Source organism: Esox lucius, chromosome 19 (assembly GCF_011004845.1).
Source record: "Esox lucius isolate fEsoLuc1 chromosome 19, fEsoLuc1.pri, whole genome shotgun sequence".
NCBI classification, from domain to species: Eukaryota; Metazoa; Chordata; class Actinopteri; order Esociformes; family Esocidae; genus Esox; species Esox lucius.
Window position 1 is genome coordinate 29,608,639 of NC_047587.1, and position 17,199 is coordinate 29,625,837.

The window sequence follows — 17,199 nt, forward strand, 5'->3', positions numbered from 1 at the left end:
GGGCTTAGCACCATCTGAGGTTGGATGGGTATGATATTTGTACCCACCAATATTGCCCTAATGAGAGAACGCTGTGATAAGAAGCGGAATAACCTGAACTGCTGCGCTTAGGAAGTTAAATTTCTAAATCTTCAACTCTCCCTAACCTGCAGAGGAATGGCTGCAATAAAACACGGCCATATAAAAAAACTGTCTATCACAACATTTGGGGGAGCAGAATCTACTTCTTCCCAAAAGACTCTCAAAACCCCCCAGATCAAGACCATAAGTAATTTGTTCACCAAAGTGTATGAAAATGTATTTGCCAATTCAGTAACTCATTAACTTCTGGGAAGCTATCTTTATCAAATATGTAGTGTTTCCCTGTTAATGTTTCTAGGCTTGGGGACTGTAGAAATGTTGGGTTAGTATGGGTTTCAATGTACATAAATCAGTAGTTATAGTCGTGTTATAGTATTATTAGCCTTATTGAGTGGCTGTGGTTGACAATCCATTCTTGGCATATTTATCTTGCCCATAGTGGTGATATAAAGATCTTGATCTGATGTGCAGTGAGTAATATTGACATAGCAAGCAACCTTTTCTTTGGACATATTGCATTGTGCATAGCATGAGATTCAAGATCAGAAATACTTAAAACATTACATTCACTTAACATGTGAAACATAACTGCAGGCTAAGCTTTTATCATACAGTAGCTCTTAAGACTCCAAAAGCTTGCATGCATTTACTTCAGCATGCATTCACTGAAGCACAATCAAATTAAATAAACTTGAATGTGAAACACTTTCGGGTGTTGGCATCGTTTGACTACCTCTCTGAACATCCCCTACTAATCTTCAATGATAATTTGGCAAAGCCTAACTGAAGGCAAAGCATTCTATAAATCATATGTCCAGCAGAGAGCAGAGGGTTGAGGGCTAAATGGATTAAAGTAACGAGGGACATTTAAATCCTTTGCAAATATTTATTCACATGTGACCTTTGCATCAATTTGGGAATTCAACACCACCTTAGTGTTAAAGACAAAAGGTATGAAACATTTGCAGCAGTCCCAAGCCTGTTTGTTCTTCGGGTCTTGGTAAATGTTTAGCACAAGCAGCTGTATTAGCTATTCAAATTCCAATGTACACTGTCTGGTCTTTTTTTCTATCATGTCATGCTTCAGTGTGCATTGTAATTCCGACATTTAATATGAGCACGCATTATTTTGGCACTTAGAGGCAATACAATAACATTAAATACAATGCTGTAATAAACTGAAACGGTAAAGTGTGCTAAAAACATGCCATTTGGTGTCATAATGATAAATGTTTGTGGAAGGTGTGGAATGCAGGAAGACTGATCCCATAGAGATGGGACAAAAAAAACTACTAAATGAGACAAGGGCAGTCTGTGTTATAATGCATGAAGGCTCCACACTGATACCAATTGGCGGAGCAATTTACTAAAACTGTATGTATAAAACAGTGTCAGAAAAATACAGTGTGAAGCCCTTTAGGTCAACTGGTATGGTAATGAAGGTCTAGCGGGCACTGCAACATCTACATAATTGAAGAGAAGAATGTTAGTCCAGCCAGGACATGTGGACTGAAAATAAAATGAGTAATCCGAGTTTAAAGCCAACCATTTAACTATTCTCTTCCAGCTTTGTTTAGTTAGCCCACTGCTCATTCTTTCCAGGGGATATAGACAGAAACCTAACCGCATTGTCCATCACCCAATGGCCATGAACCTCATTACTGTTCAGTGAAGGGGAGTACGATGCGCACCCCCCCATTGAAACAGCTAGCCGATTTTAAAACCGAATGAATCCTTGTATCTGATGAGAGAACTGGGGCCATGCCAATATCAGTACCAGAGGTAAAGCTTCACACTGCTGCTGAGACTACCATCCTTCTGCAGCAGTCCACAGAGCACAGAGGAAACGGGTGAAGGTCAACCTGGCCAGGGTTCGGTCGTGCGAGCTGGACCGGAGCAACACGCTGGTGCATCGCCCGAGAACAGCGCGTGACAGATGATCACGGCAGATGGAGTGCAGTGAGTATGGAGACCAATGAAAAGGGATTGGGGCTTCTCCCACTAACGCCACGGCTCCCCTCTCTGTCCCCCTTCCCCCCTCATTGCCTCTCTCCCTCACTCCTGTCTCCTCGATCACAGCACTTACAGTTCCATCTCACTACCAAGCGTTGAAATATTAATGAATGCTCGGTTGTTGTTGGGGGTTTTTTTTCTTTCCCGTGGGACTTGATATCAACTCATGGCTGGATACGTGTCGACGTATTGACGTGAGTAGGTGTCTTCTGCTATACATATCACAGACGTAATGTATACTAATTCACATTTCCCTGGTCACACACCCTGGACAGGTACGGCACGGAAGCACGCAATCACTTATCTGAAATGAATCATACATAAAAATATAGTGGAGGGGGTGTCATTTGGAATGACACAATGTGTCATTATGGCTGCTTAGAAATACTGCATTAACACACGGCAGAAGAGGGCACAGCTACAGCCTAGCTGAAATCATGGAACACTGGGGATAAAACATGAACACATTATTCAGTCAGGACCTATTTCACACAGCGTGACCTCTTTGAAGCTGCCGTCCGAGTAGCTTGTTAAAGTAACATAACCCGGCCTTTGACATCTAAATGTCTCACCGTGAATGCAAATACGCAAAGAAACATATGTTTACTCTTAAATAGTAATCGACAAACCCTGGCTCACATCCTACTTGTGGGGACTGGAAATCAGAACGGTCAAAAAACATATGTCACAACGGGTGATAAAGTGCCCTGAAGACCGCGTGGACAAAGAACACCGACTGCATTGGAAACTGCTGCTGAATGAAACAGGATTAATTGCACCACCACCAGGCGCACATCTTTAAAATAGGCTTCAGAGAGAACCAGGAACCTAATGTTATTCACAAGCAGAATCTTTCAGCAACTGCAGTGCATCAACAGGTGCAGAGCCTGTATACAAAAAGACATAGAGAGGGTGAGAGGCCTGACAGCTGAGGGAGACACAGAGTCACACTGCCACCTGCAGGCACACCGGCACACTGCAGAACACTGCTGATACAAAAGCTACTGTATCCCTGGACACAGAGCTGAGAGCACAACTTCAGCCTCTCCCTGGCAGATGAATAGCTGAGTCTGTGTTTTCATGCCTTTACACATTCTCAATGTCAGGAGAAAACAGTCATTTTATTTTGTTGGGGAGGGGGGCATTCCCTGTGATGATAAAAGGAAATCAAAGTTCTGTTAAAGCACACAAGCAGATATATTACATTGATATTTACAATGTAATTCAATAGAAATAACTATCATGCCCTGAGTTATGAGCAAATATCCAAGGAGGTAAATGTGATATTAAATAATCTTCTGACAAATATTAAAGGGGCAATATGTAAGATTGTTACTGCACTAGTAGCATAAACACATGCAGAAATGACCAGTAGACACCTGCATTTAATGTTTCAAGTCAATGTCTCAAATAATGTTTTTTTTCTACAAAATAGATTTGAGTGTGTAAGATATATATATAAAAAATATTGCCAGTCTATCAAACAGTTTTATTGACTTGTAATCTGCTTATACTTGCTTTAGACACTCACAAACTATCCTTCCAGTCCTAAACCCCCCTGGACTAGGAAGTACTATACCAGTCTAATTTGGTAAGGGAAGACAAGAATTATTGTTATTGTTTAGAGGCACGATTCTACACTTTGCCCCTTTAAGTTATTCATGGTATACTAAGTTAAGTGCAATTGACAAAGACCTGAATGTCAATATAAAAACCAAACAAACATAGGGCTAAAATAAATGACTTCACTGTGACTGTTTCAATGAAAGACTCAAGGATTATCTAATAGTGGTCTAATCAAAGGCCTTATTGGAGGAGCCTAATGGGAGGAATATATAACTTAAACATCTTTCCGACAATTACAGCAAGTTTTAACTCCTTGTTATTGGTTGATTCATTCATAGTCAAAACCCCACAAATGTAAAAATGTAAAAAGCTCCCGTAAACAGTATTTTCTAATAGCATGTACTAAAATGGCAGGGCTATCATTTATACAATTTAACAGTAGTATATAAAGTTTTCATAGTCTGGAAATACATTTAGTCTATAAAACAAATAACCCGATTGGGCCTTTCATACCAGATAGCATTGCTTATCATCATTATTTGTTTGTATGTGCAACAGTAGCAGTATTGCTGAAACTGGTAATGACTATATTATTTCATATCCATATTCAAGCCCCTGTCACAAAATAGCAGAGCACCAGAGAAGTCAAGTCCCCTGTGTGTTTAGTTGAAACAGTAAATGGGCAGGAATATTATCCCAATTAAGTACACAAAGGCATGCAAGCATAGACTGAGGTGATTCACAATTGGCCTCCCTATACGACTAAATAATCTTTTATGCGTATGCCTTCATGCTTTCATGATATTAATAACACAGTAAGGGTTGCGCTCGTAAAGGAGTTGAGAAAAACACCACGTTTGACCTGTTAATTACAGGGTTTCATATTGAGATAACAGTCTAATCGTGTGGTCAAACCAGAGCCTGTGACACAGACCGTCAAACACATTACACGGCCGGAGTCCAGGCTAACCAACACAGCATAACACTCGATATCCTGTCCCTGTAATGATTAAGATGAATATTGTGGCCTAGATAATGTGAGACAGTCAGTAGCGCAGTGTTTGTGATGTAACCATTTTAGACTCCGTATACATGGAATGAAGGGAATAGAGAGATTACTTACTTGAATATAAAAGTGCTGCAAATGCATCGATGGCTGCCCTGCAAAACAAAAGAGTATGTTTAAACTGTGGACTTTGTACAACAGTGACTAAGGACCATCTCTGCATCTCTCCAAGGTCCCAGTCAGCGTTCTGTAGTTTCCACAAGCACAGAGGCCCCTGTATTAGGAATGATTCAGGGCTGCCGACATACATTTTCTGCCACAACGGTGCAAAAGTAGATTCATTATGAACGCACTGATCTCTACATAAAGTCTATTTTGGTCACCGAAATTAGGAAGATTTAGTGGTGTGCTGAGCCGACTAAAGCGGAGGTGAGCGGCACGGAGCAGACAAACAATGAGCAAGTGTTGCATGCAGTTGCTGGACCACAGGAAATGTCATGCCGGTAAATTGCCTTCTGATTGCCTTTGATTGACATTTAGAGGACAACAATCCAGTGACATATTCCATTGTGGAGGATGAGCAGTGTGTCCTTCCACTATGATGATTCACCACCACTCACACGGTGTCATAATGTAGCCTAACAAATGAATCAGTAACCAAGAGGTTTCGGGAACACGCCACACCGTCTAGCTCAGACTGAAAGGTTTCAACACAGGAAGCTTGGAGCATTGTTTTGTCATGGACAGAGTTGATTTCACATGGCTGATTCTGACAGAAAACACCACACCTTACTTTAACCATTGGTTGGAGAGCTATGAACAACAATACTGGTCTTGCCAGAAGTCTTGCCATACGGTTCTGCTCCTCTGAGGTAACTCGCTGTCATTATTTGAAGGTGTATACAATACTACTAATAACGATATCAACCCATAATATAATTGAGTATTAATCCCCATAGGCAATGACCAAGGAACACAGCACCGATTCCCCCACAGAAGGAAACACAGAACCAAACAGGTGGAGGCAGGGGTGGAGGCAGGGGTGGAGGCAGGGGTGGAGGCAGGGGTGGAGGCAGGGGTGGAGGCAGGGGTGGAGGCAGGGTTGGTGGGTGGTTTTCGCAACCGCATGTTAGTAAGACCAGCGCACATCACGCTGAGTAACCTGACAATTAAATAGACGGGTATGAAATCAGCTGGTATGTCACTGACCAATGACCATTTCCTGTCTGGCTATGCTAATGTATCTTTCATTTGGCATGAATGAGTTGCAATAGGCTTGGCGTTACTTAGAAATGCAGAAATACAGTGTAGTCATTGTTAATGTTGTAAATGACTATAAATGGCTGATATTCAATGGAATATCTACATAGGTGTAGAGGCCCATTATCAGCAACCATTTCAAAAAATGTAAGACCTCGTACAACGATTTGTAGTACCCCCCCTCACAGGACAGCGCAAACTTGTTTCCCCACCGGAATAGAAAGAGTAGTGGGAGGCCCTGGTGCACAACTGAGAAAGAGGACAAAAACATCAGAGTGTCTAGTTTCAGAAACAGATGCCTCACAGGTCCTCAACTGGCTGCTTCATTCAACAGTACCTGCAAAACATTGCAGAGCTGCAATGAAAAATCCATATCTTAGACTGGTCAATAAAAAGAAAAGAAAGATGGGCAAAAGAACACAGACACAAGGCCAGCATCCCAAAGTCGCCTCTTCTCTATTGATGTTGAGACTGGTGTTTTTCAGTGTTTTAAAATTGTGAACTAAAACATTGTTAATCTAAACAAAGTGTGCATGCCTGAATGACAAGTTGATTGGACAGGTAGACAGTCACAGTCTGAACTTGCACGACAGTTAGGGAAAAATAAATATGCAATACAATATTTTCCCAATTCCAGTATTAAACCACTTTTGAAGAAATTACCCGCATATAAAAGAGCCCACTGGGAATCTGATCTGAGCAGTGAAAACAAATTACTCGGTTGGTTTCTTCAGCAAAAATCACATGAAAAACTTGATTAATTTAAGCCAATTTAAACAAGGGTCATACAGTTGTTCCCTAAGCAGTGGCTGTTGTTTTGTTGCTGTGGGGTACATAGCACCGCTCTAAACAGATCAATGATCACAGTCATACAAAACCCTGCACCCGTTCACAGAGGAGCTCATCGGAGGACGAGAGAGTCTTGTTAATTATGTTCCGAGCGCTCATCCTTGAAAAGCTTTGCGGTCATATTAAGAACCTTTGCGAGTCTCGCCCAAAGTCATAAGTTAGCCCGGCGGACCGCCTCCCATCGACACCAGCTCTTTCTGCTGAAACCCAGATTACTGTGTCATTGTTAGCCCTCGGTGATGTGGTTGCCTTGCATGTCATACAGCGCTGGAGCTTTTCCTATGGGCAATAACAGACTGGCGCACAACGGGCAGCGAGAAGGGAAATCTGGCAGTATTGCGTCAGGGAATGTTGGGGAAAGGCTACGAGGGCACGGTTCACTACATGACTGATAAGCGTCTTCCTGTTCCCCGTGTGTTTTTATATTACATGAAAACAAATAACCGCGTGTGTCAGAATTACCATCAGCATCAAAGCTAGGAATGGGGATCTGGGTAATTGACTGTGCGGTGTTTCACCCTGCATGGCTGTGTAGTGATCAGCAGGTAGATATGGATCTCGGCCAATTTCCCAGCACCACCTCTCCATGGAGTGCGTGTCATCTCATTATCGCAAAGTAGTTTTTCCCGAAAAACAGAGCGATTAATGTAATACAGTGGGTTAAGCCCCATTTCCAAACCTCATAAGGAATGGGTAAGCCTTGGTTTGCATCTGTTCTTCGTGTAAAGAAAGAGGAAATGCTATCCCAAGCTATTCACAACGTAGCCCCTGTGGGGACGGAGGATAACAGTGGAACTGGACACCAGCAGACTGGGAGGGGAACGGGAGACTTGTGGAGAGGAATGGGAATGAGAGCCAAGAAGAGAGACAGTAAAACCATCTGTATTCTATAGTATGGGAACAGGCAGGGCAGTCGAGAGACCTTCATCAGGAGGGAGACGGACAGACATTTCACACCAGCTATCCAATATGCAGGCTGGGGTTGCCGACTCAGGAATGTCACCCTGGGTCAGACCATGTTTACCAATGGATGGACAATAAATGTCAGTCAGTTAGAGGACCACTGTGACTGGCTGGGTGACTGGGGGGAGTGACTGGGTGGCTGACTGGCTGGGTAAGTGACTGGTTGGGTGACTGTGTGGGTGACTGGTTGGGTGACTGTGTGGGTGACTGGCTGGGTGACTGTGTGGGTGACTGGTTGGGTGACTGTGTGGGTGACTGGCTGGGTGACTGTGTGGGTGACTGGTTGGGTGGCTGTGTGAGCTTTCATATTTATGTGCATTAGAGTCAGTGACAGCAAAATATTATAACAATTGGTCAAACTGAGTGAAAAAGTAAGGTGTTCAAAGCCCCCCCCCCCCCCCCCCCCCAACACGCTGCCAACGGCTATAACAATCTACTTTCCATCTGCACAGGAAGAGCGTGCCAATACAAATGCCCCCTGCCGTGATCCAACTCCATTAAACATGAGTAACCTACTTCCCTCTAAATGAGCTGCTGGGGAATGTTCTGATGAATGCAGGTTCAGCAAGTTGGTCTTCTGCCCCAAGGACTCTCGCTTTAAGGCACACATTTAATGTTATGCAAATCGTGGCGACCCGATTAAATGCAACTTTTTAAGAGATTCAGGTTTAAAAAATTGAAGGAGGGGAAACAATCTTGTATACGATAAAAATAACATGTGAGTCTAGAAGCATCAACACACCTAGGCACACCGCGTCATTGGAAAACGGATGATTTGGAAGTAATGCTACACAAAGGTTTTTAAATTGACCAGAAACCCCCATAAATAATCAATGGTAAAATAATACAGGCACAAGATGGAATGTTACAAGAAATAACATTTCCTCATGCACCACTAACTGGTGTACGCCCTTCCAATGTATTTATGATAGTTGATATTAAACACCTCAAGAGGTCATCTTTTCCGTGGTTAGTGTTACGTGTATGTTTTTTTTGTGGATAGTGTTGGGGTTATGGTTTTTGTATACAGTGTTAACGATAGGGTTTTTGTATATAGTGTTAGGGATAGGGTTTTGTATATAGTGTTAGGGATAGGGTTTTGTATACAGTGTTAGGGATAGGGTTTTTGTTTATAGTGTTAGGGATAGGGTTTTGTATATAGTGTTAGGGATAGGGTTTTGCATATAGTGTTAGGGATAGGGTTTTGAATACAGTGTTAGGGATAGGGTTTTTGTGTATAGTGTTAGGGATAGGGTTTTGTATATAGTGTTAGGGATAGGGTTTTGCATATAGTGTTAGGGATAGGGTTTTGAATACAGTGTTAGGGATAGGGTTTTTGTTTATAGTGTTAGGGATAGGGTTTTGTATATAGTGTTAGGGATAGGGTTTTAAATACAGTGTTAGGCATAGGGTTTTGAATACAGTGTTAGGGATAGGGTTTTGAATACAGTGTTAGGGATAGGGTTTTGTATACAGTGTTAGGGCTAGGGTTTCTGTTTATAGTGTTAGGGATAGGGTTTTGAATACAGTGTTAGGGATAGGGTTTTGTATATAGTGTTAGGGATAGGGTTTTTGTTTATAGTGTTAGGGATAGGGTTTTTGTTTATAGTGTTAGGGATAGGGTTTTGAATACAGTGTTAGGGATAGGGTTTTTGTTTATAGTGTTAGGGATAGGGTTTTGAATACAGTGTTAGGGATAGGGTTTTGTATATAGTGTTAGGGATAGGGTTTTGTATACAGTGTTAGGGATAGGGTTTTGTATATAGTGTTAGAGATAGGGTTTTGTATACAGTGTTAGGGATAGGGTTTTGTTTATAGTGTTAGGGATAGGGTTTTGTATATAGTGTTAGGGATAGGGTTTTTGTGTATAGTGTTACAGATAGGGTATCTGAGGACAGTGTTTTTCCTTGTTTCGGGGGGGGAGTCAATTATTTTCCATTACAAAACAGTAGGAAGCATGGTCCAGAATGTGGCCATTGTGTTTCCATTCAAGTGCAAGGAACTTTTATACAACAATTATCACTGTATTTGTGATACAATGTAATGTTGAAATCCAGGCAGACATAGAAGGATTATGATCAAGAAACAGAAACAAACCTATTGCAACTCATTCATCTGTATATTCGTGTGTTCCACTTCTCGTTTTCATGTTCCAGCACATGCATAATATTCTCCATTTACTTCAGACTGTGTCAACTATAGGTCCATATATGCATTGCAAAGAAAAACAATGTATAATCAACAGAAAGAAGAAGCATAATCTCTGCTTGCAGTAGAAAACTGGCACAAAAGAAAATGTATGGTTTTGTGGGTCGCAAAATTAGTAAAAAAACGGAATATACCAGGGTAACTGTAACTTTCAAGTGTTAGATAGCCCTAACTAGCATTGTTATACAATATGAGTGATGAAGAATGATCACATTTCATTTGCTCTGTAAAACGTATACAATGAACATGACTTTGACAATAATTCCCATCATAGTCAGTCCTGCTTGTGGTTTAGGTTCAATTTTATCTCAAACTAGCCAATTAAACATATGTATATAAATTAAATAAAACAAATAACGTTGACACAATGACTACGGTCCGGATTTTAGAGCAGTGTCAGTGAACTAGACCCAAAATGTTCCACGAACAATTGAGAAGAGTTAATAAAAAATATTCGATCGATTAGAGCAAAGCCTAATGACACTGGCACCGGGAACATTCCATCTCTGGCAACAACACAAAACACAACAGCACTTCGGCAGGCATTATGTTAAAAGCACAGGCTTGTAAATGCAGGTTGCAGTATTTCACTAACCCGGCACTTGTTAGTGTCGTTTTCAGTGCGATCGGATATGTCCGTGTTACGTGCGGTGCTTGGAGAATGCAGCCGTGGGTATACAGTGGACCCCTGGACGTAGCTGTGGCATGCCTCTGGCACAGCCAATGACAGGTGGACATGACATAGGATACTCACTTGACGGTACGTGTGTGCCTCGTAGTGTAAGGGGGTATCAGCCTGAATATAACGTCCAGGCCCCGGTTTTGTCCCAGCAGTGTCGCTGTGGTGACTGAAAGTTGGAAAAAGTTAACAAAAACACCCACTGACATTAATGCTATTGGGTATTGTGTTTAATGGCTAGTATCAACCAAGTAAGATTCTCCCTATCCAACGGGACTCGCTACGACGTTTTTATTTGAGTGCTACTGCGGGTTTGAGTGCAAATGAGACTTTATGGGACAGATTATTTGACCGTTGGAACAATTCTGAATTAAAGCTAGAGCAACCTCAGACGTTATTATACATTTTCTCTTGCCATGTGTAAAATGTAGTATCTGCACTCAAGTCAAATGTGAGGCACTTCATCCTTAACTAGGCCTCCTCCATATTCCCTAAATGTATGGTGATCCATTTAAATCTGTATTCCTTGTGGATACAGTTGCCATTAGGTGTAGATTGCAAACAGACAACAGGTAAATGTGATTGAAGCTTCAAGGGGTTTTACCATTGACCTACCGGAGGAGCAGAACACCTGGATGACCCAAAGGCAGGCTGCCGTCATCCTGGAATGTCTTTCATTCTGTTTCAGCAGATTCAAAGTCAGCATCACGGCCTCCGCCTTCTCAGCCTTCATCCCAATACGACGGTCTGAGACACACGAAACCCCACAGACACACAGCACTCAATAACCCTCAGATCTACAACCTCTGACCACCCACTGACACAACTCATACAAGTGCAAAGTTCACACAGTCTGTTTTCAGAGGCAGTTTGTGAGCCGTTAACTTATTTCATCCAGCACTGAAATTATGAAAAGAACACTTCTGAATGGATATCACCATATTAAAATGAGCACATTAATTAAAAACTGTTTGGGACCATGAGGGCAATGTACACTGAATGATATGCAACCCAAATATGCTACAATATCACCTATCTGCTTGGATGATTTCTCCCTGCTTTTACACACATATCAATTGCTTTTCAGTCCATGGAGTGGAATAGATTGGGTATGATTTTCTACAAGTCAGTGACACACAATAATGCTTAACCAGGCAAAAGAATCATAGTTTATGACACAATATCACAAGCAATTACAGTGGAAAAACAACATAGACCATCATTCAAAAGCTTCACTGGCTTTATTGGTTATTGCTTTTGGCATCAATATTCAAAGCTGGCATTTTAATGATTGGAGGACACCCATTAAATGTGAAGAGTCCAGTCAAAGGCATCCATTAGATGATTGTACTGTATGTTTTGGAGAGGAGCAAGAAAGGGCTAATCAGCCCCTGAAATGAAGGGCAAAGCAACCAATAAAAACCTTTGCTGTTTAGTAACAACAAAATGAAAGCACTAAAAGAAAGTGTTATTGGATCTAATGCAAGTAGTAACATTAATCAATTATACTGCATAGCACAACATACTAAATTGGCTATTGCTTCTCAATCATGTCGAAATCACTTGAGACGAAAACAGGTTTTTAGAAACCAGCTGATGCCGTGGATACAAGTTTCCATTATTGCTTCATTAGTGTAAGTTGGGATAAAAATGTTAAATGAATAGAAAGAGAAAGCATATGTTACTTCTACAAGTGGCAAAATGTAACTGGTGAAGATGAGGGTATACATCAATGTCAGTGAAGCTTTGTCAGATAAAAGATCATGGTTTGACATTTAGATAGACCTGGTGGCCTGGCCATTCTATTAAAAGCATTTAGATACATGTAGACCTGGTGACCTGGCCATTCTATTAAAAGCATTTAGACAGACCTGGTGGCCTGGCCATTCTATTAAAAGCTTTTAGATAGATCTGGTGGCCTGGCTGTTCTATTAAAAGCATTTAGACAGACCTGGTGTCATGGGTGTTCTATTAAAAGCATTTAGACAGACCTGGTGTCCTGGGTGTTCTATTAAAAGCATTTAGACAGACCTGGTGTCCTGGGTGTTCTATTAAAAGCATTTAGACAGACCTGGTGGCCTGGCCGTTCTATTAAAAGCATTTAGACAGACCTGGTGTCCTGGGTGTTCTATTAAAAGCATTTAGACAGACCTGGTGTCCTGGGTGTTCTAATAAAATCATTTAGACACACCTGGTGGCCTGGGCATTCTATTAAAAGAGAGTTGGACACCTGAGCCAGTGAGAAAGACCATGATCTGTCCATTATTTACCATGTAATTCATGTTGACAATCTAAGATAGTAATAGAAATCAAGAAAGGTGGGGATCTGTAGACCTCTTGACATCATCTCACTAGAATAAATATTTATGACTAAGTAAGCAATGTAATTGCAGCCTGTACAATACCCCTTTGATTGCATCACTTGGCAATGTTGTAAACTACTGTGTGTTTCCACTCCAATCTGTTAGTTGCGAGCCTCACCTCTGTGTCCAACCTTAGCCAGGAGGTGCAGTAGGGGGAGAAGGATGGTGAAGTTTGGGGAGAACGTCCTGGCTGTGGTCACAAGGGCCGACAGGAGGGCTTCGCTGCCCCCCTTTGAGATCATGTAGAGGATTCTTCTATCTGTTCCTAGAACACAGACATTCTAGGCATTGAGACTTCTAATAGGGCGCCATCCATTTAGGGTTAGAATTAAGGTTAGGCATGGGTTTTGGAGTAACACTGTAGAGTTCAGGTAAGATGTTAAGGGAAATTGGATTTTTAATGAAAATCCACTGTTACTTCTCAAAATCCTCCTCAGAACAAAATACAACAAAAGCCTGGGTGCGTGTGCGTGTGTGTGCGCATGTTTCACAGTCGTACCACAAGGTGTTGTTTTATCTGGGAGTTTTTTAAAGGGATTTTACTAGCAGCTTGAGGTGGAAGACCATTTCATGTGGTCATGCCTCTACAGTACTGTGCAATTCCTAGCCTCTGTTCTCGATTTATGAAGAGACCCCAAGTAGCATTAGGTTTTGGGGTGTGTGTCGGTGATTTGTGTCAATTGACTGAATAGACAGTTTCTTTGCTTTCAATTCTTCAAAACCTCATACAAATATGTATTCAACCCCCCTCCTATTCTTTTAGCCAAGAGCAATCGACATGCAGAGTTGGGGAGTAACGGATTACAAGTAACTTTCATCCGTTACATTACCAACAAAAATATTGTAATCGGATTACAGATACTTTTGAAAATAATTACGATTACTTTTGTATTAATTCAATTGAAAAATAATAATTATGGCACGTTGTATGTTTGAGTATATTATTTAATGTTATAAAAACATTGTTATTTGAACCAAAATGGTGGACGCGCATAACCAGTTTAGTGACGGAGGAAGTGCTAGTTTCAATTTCTTCGGTTTTGGTTGGTTGGATGGCTGGTAAAAACAGAGTATATCTTCGATAATATTAGCCAAGTCATATAACATTTTATTTAGTTATCTTCTCGACGCATCATTCTCAGAACAATGATAGGCAATGGGCCTACCTTGTGTTATACATTTTCAAGGTTTATTTGTCAAATGTACCGAACAACACAGCCAGGACCAGTTGCACCGAATAACTTAAACAGGAATAGTTTAATAGATTAGGCAATTATTTGTTAGAAAGCTGTAACACGGCGCTGCCTTCAAGATAAAACATTATATGGAATTTACCATGACATTTGAGGAGAAAAAGTGTGTTGGGAAGCACTCTGCCAAAGGATGATTATTTGCATTTGATACAGCCACATCAACTCCATCCATACAGGTAGGCCATGTGATTATGCTTGCTTTGCAGCTCTGAAAATTGTGCTCATTGGTTATCATTGGCTGCTGACTTAATTTACTTTAAGCTAAGAGTGCAGGATTATAATCACAGTTTATTTCTTTCATTTGTGTTTTGAAAATCCATCACTGGTGGCCATAATAATCCCAGGTTACGTTCGCGCAGGTAAATCTTCTCTCTATGCGGGTGTTCACGATTGCAAACGTGCATTTGTGTGCTGGGGGTTTCTGTAACATTTTGACAATGTTGGTTGTTGAGCAAATCATCAGACTACTGCAGATTTAGTTTGTGGGCGAAAAGCTATGGATATCTGAATTTTTATGTACAACAATGTCAATACCCTTTTCGAGTAATTGCCATTTATTTTTCAACAATGTTTTGAAGCAATTAAAAACATGAATAAAACATAAATAACAGAACAGGCTTAATCATCATTACATTTTGGATTTTGTTCAGATAGAAAGTCAGATTCTGGATGATCTAGGTTTATTTGATTAATTGGAATGACTGAATATCTGACAGACCTTTAGCGTGTAATATAGAGATGTAGCCCAATCATATTGAAGTAAAAAGCAATGGTTTAGAAACCCATTTCCAAAGGCGCTATAGCCTACACAACCCATGAGGTAAAATGTGAATTCTGTTTTTGGCCAGCTATGTAAACTCTAACATTGATTGATCCCGCAAAAAGTTGTTCAGTTAGTTATAGACTATTCCTATTTGTTTTCCGATATCTCTTAAAACGAAATTAATCTAAAAGTAATTCAAAGTAATCAGATTGCGTTTCTGAGTGATCAAAAAGTTACGTTACTGATTACAAATGTGGACAGGTAACTTGTAACTGTAACGGATTACATTTAAAAAGTCACCAACCCAGCCCTGTCGACATGCATGTAACAGTTAGCATTTTACCATTTGAGGGCCAGACATGCCGCTCTGTTCTGGTCTGACAAAGCTCAGTAAACTCAAGAAGCTAGAGTACAGCACCAGTGATTACTTTGACATACTGCTCGAACATTCTCAGTCACCTCTCCATTTTTACATGTTTTTTTCCCAAGACGTATTTGTTTATTCTAGTTGTCTCATCATTAATTCTCATTCTGCATCATAATATAAAACCTACAGTGAAAACTAAGATTTAACACGCGCCACACAAGCCATTCGGTTAGGCCAGCATGGGTTTATAGAAAATGTTAGCCTGGAGAGACAGGTGTCCGCTGTTTGTCACAAAACTAGAAGACTAATTTCCCCAGTTAGCATTTCTTCATTCAGGTTTCTTAGAGAACCATGCAGGAGGTGCTCCTGACAAACTGAGAAATATTTGCCCAAATTATCAAACAAGCCCTAGGCTACTGCCGAATACCACACCTGGAGTAGACATATAATAACAGAGGTCAATAGTTCATTAAAAAAAAAACATCACAGATGTAAATATGTGTGTAGCCCATTTATAGCCTACAGTTTAGCATTTTGTTCAAATGGGCTAAAATTGCAGGAAAACACAAACAGGAAAGATAATAATCTCCGGCTAAAAGAGTAGACTATGTTCTCAGTAGGCTATATTTCTGCTACTTTTTCAGTTACTTTTTAGGCTATTTCCAAACAGGCATATTAAACAGTATTCCAAACAAGAGAGGGAGGCTTTTGGCACCAGTTCATCAGCCATCACTAGTAACAGCTGTGCAGCATTGCAAGAATCAGTGAAACTAATATTGGACATTGGATGGATGCAGGCAATTTATATTCATCTCCAATTCAAAAAGATACTGCTATATGTTACATAAAATAACATGGAATAGCATTTGTTTATAAAAGCCAAAATGTTGCCTCTAGGCAAAACCAAATCCTCATGTTTGCATCTTCTGCAAGCTCATCTGTTTCCAATCTGTGCCATGTTTTATTATAGCTTTTCATTTTATTTAGATTATGCGTTCCGGTACCTTGAAGCTTCTCAGGTCACCTTCCTCTTATTATATTTTCGGCATCTTCGGATATACAAATGAAGCACTGTACTGTGCCATAATATGGGCGCGGAATTACAATGAAGCTGTACTACAAATCAGAATCAAAAGCAGCGACTCACCAGCTGAAAGCAGCTCATCCAGCACATTGAGAGTACTGAGGGTGCTCTCGATGTCCCCTGCATTCTGTGGGGATGGAAACATCAACACCGTGTCAAAATGTAGACATGGAGTTGCAATGTGAACGAGAGGTGACATTGGTACAGTCGTTACATTTAACCCTGTAACCAGGCTCTCGTGTGGCAACACAAATGCATTTCCCAAAACCCAGTTAGGGATCTCTGACTCAGATGGTTAGTTCTGCTGATGAATTAGGTGGTGAGATCACTAAGGCCAGAGATGCTTTGGTCCTACAGGGAAGGAAACCAAATGCCCTGTGGGGGTTGGGAGCTATAGTAGATGACAGCCTTTCTGTAATGGGGTACCAATCACCAGAGGGAAGGCCGGAGGCTCAAATGGCACCATATATATGCCTATATATTTCTCTATATTACTATGAGTCCTGGTCAAAAGCAGTGCCCTGTGGGGAATAGAGTGCCATCTGGGGTCTGTGTAGACAGACACAGCTAAACAGGCATGATGATGAGGTGTGAATGGTTCACCTACATCATCTAGTCCCCGGACTCTTGACATTTATGGTTGAGAGATTACTGTATGATACCAGGCAGGCAAATTGTCGGGCCATACAGTATGTGCCTAAAAAGGAAAACATTGTTATTAGACTGATGGCAGTATTATAATAT

The 17,199-nt window shown here is 40.9% G+C and overlaps 1 protein-coding gene across 1 annotated transcript in view; it reads right to left on the reverse strand.

The window, feature by feature from the left end:
- Positions 1-17,199, reverse strand: part of LOC105018600 (cytosolic carboxypeptidase 4) — a 150,405-nt gene that overhangs the window by 110,500 nt on the left and 22,706 nt on the right. Inside the window, exons 3-7 of the mRNA XM_034288062.1 lie at positions 16,519-16,582; positions 13,107-13,253; positions 11,241-11,372; positions 10,701-10,794; positions 4,784-4,821 (exon numbers count right to left, since the gene is read on the reverse strand). Coding sequence (XP_034143953.1) covers positions 4,784-4,821; positions 10,701-10,794; positions 11,241-11,372; positions 13,107-13,253; positions 16,519-16,582 — 475 coding nt within the window. The remainder of the gene's footprint in view (positions 1-4,783; positions 4,822-10,700; positions 10,795-11,240; positions 11,373-13,106; positions 13,254-16,518; positions 16,583-17,199) is intronic.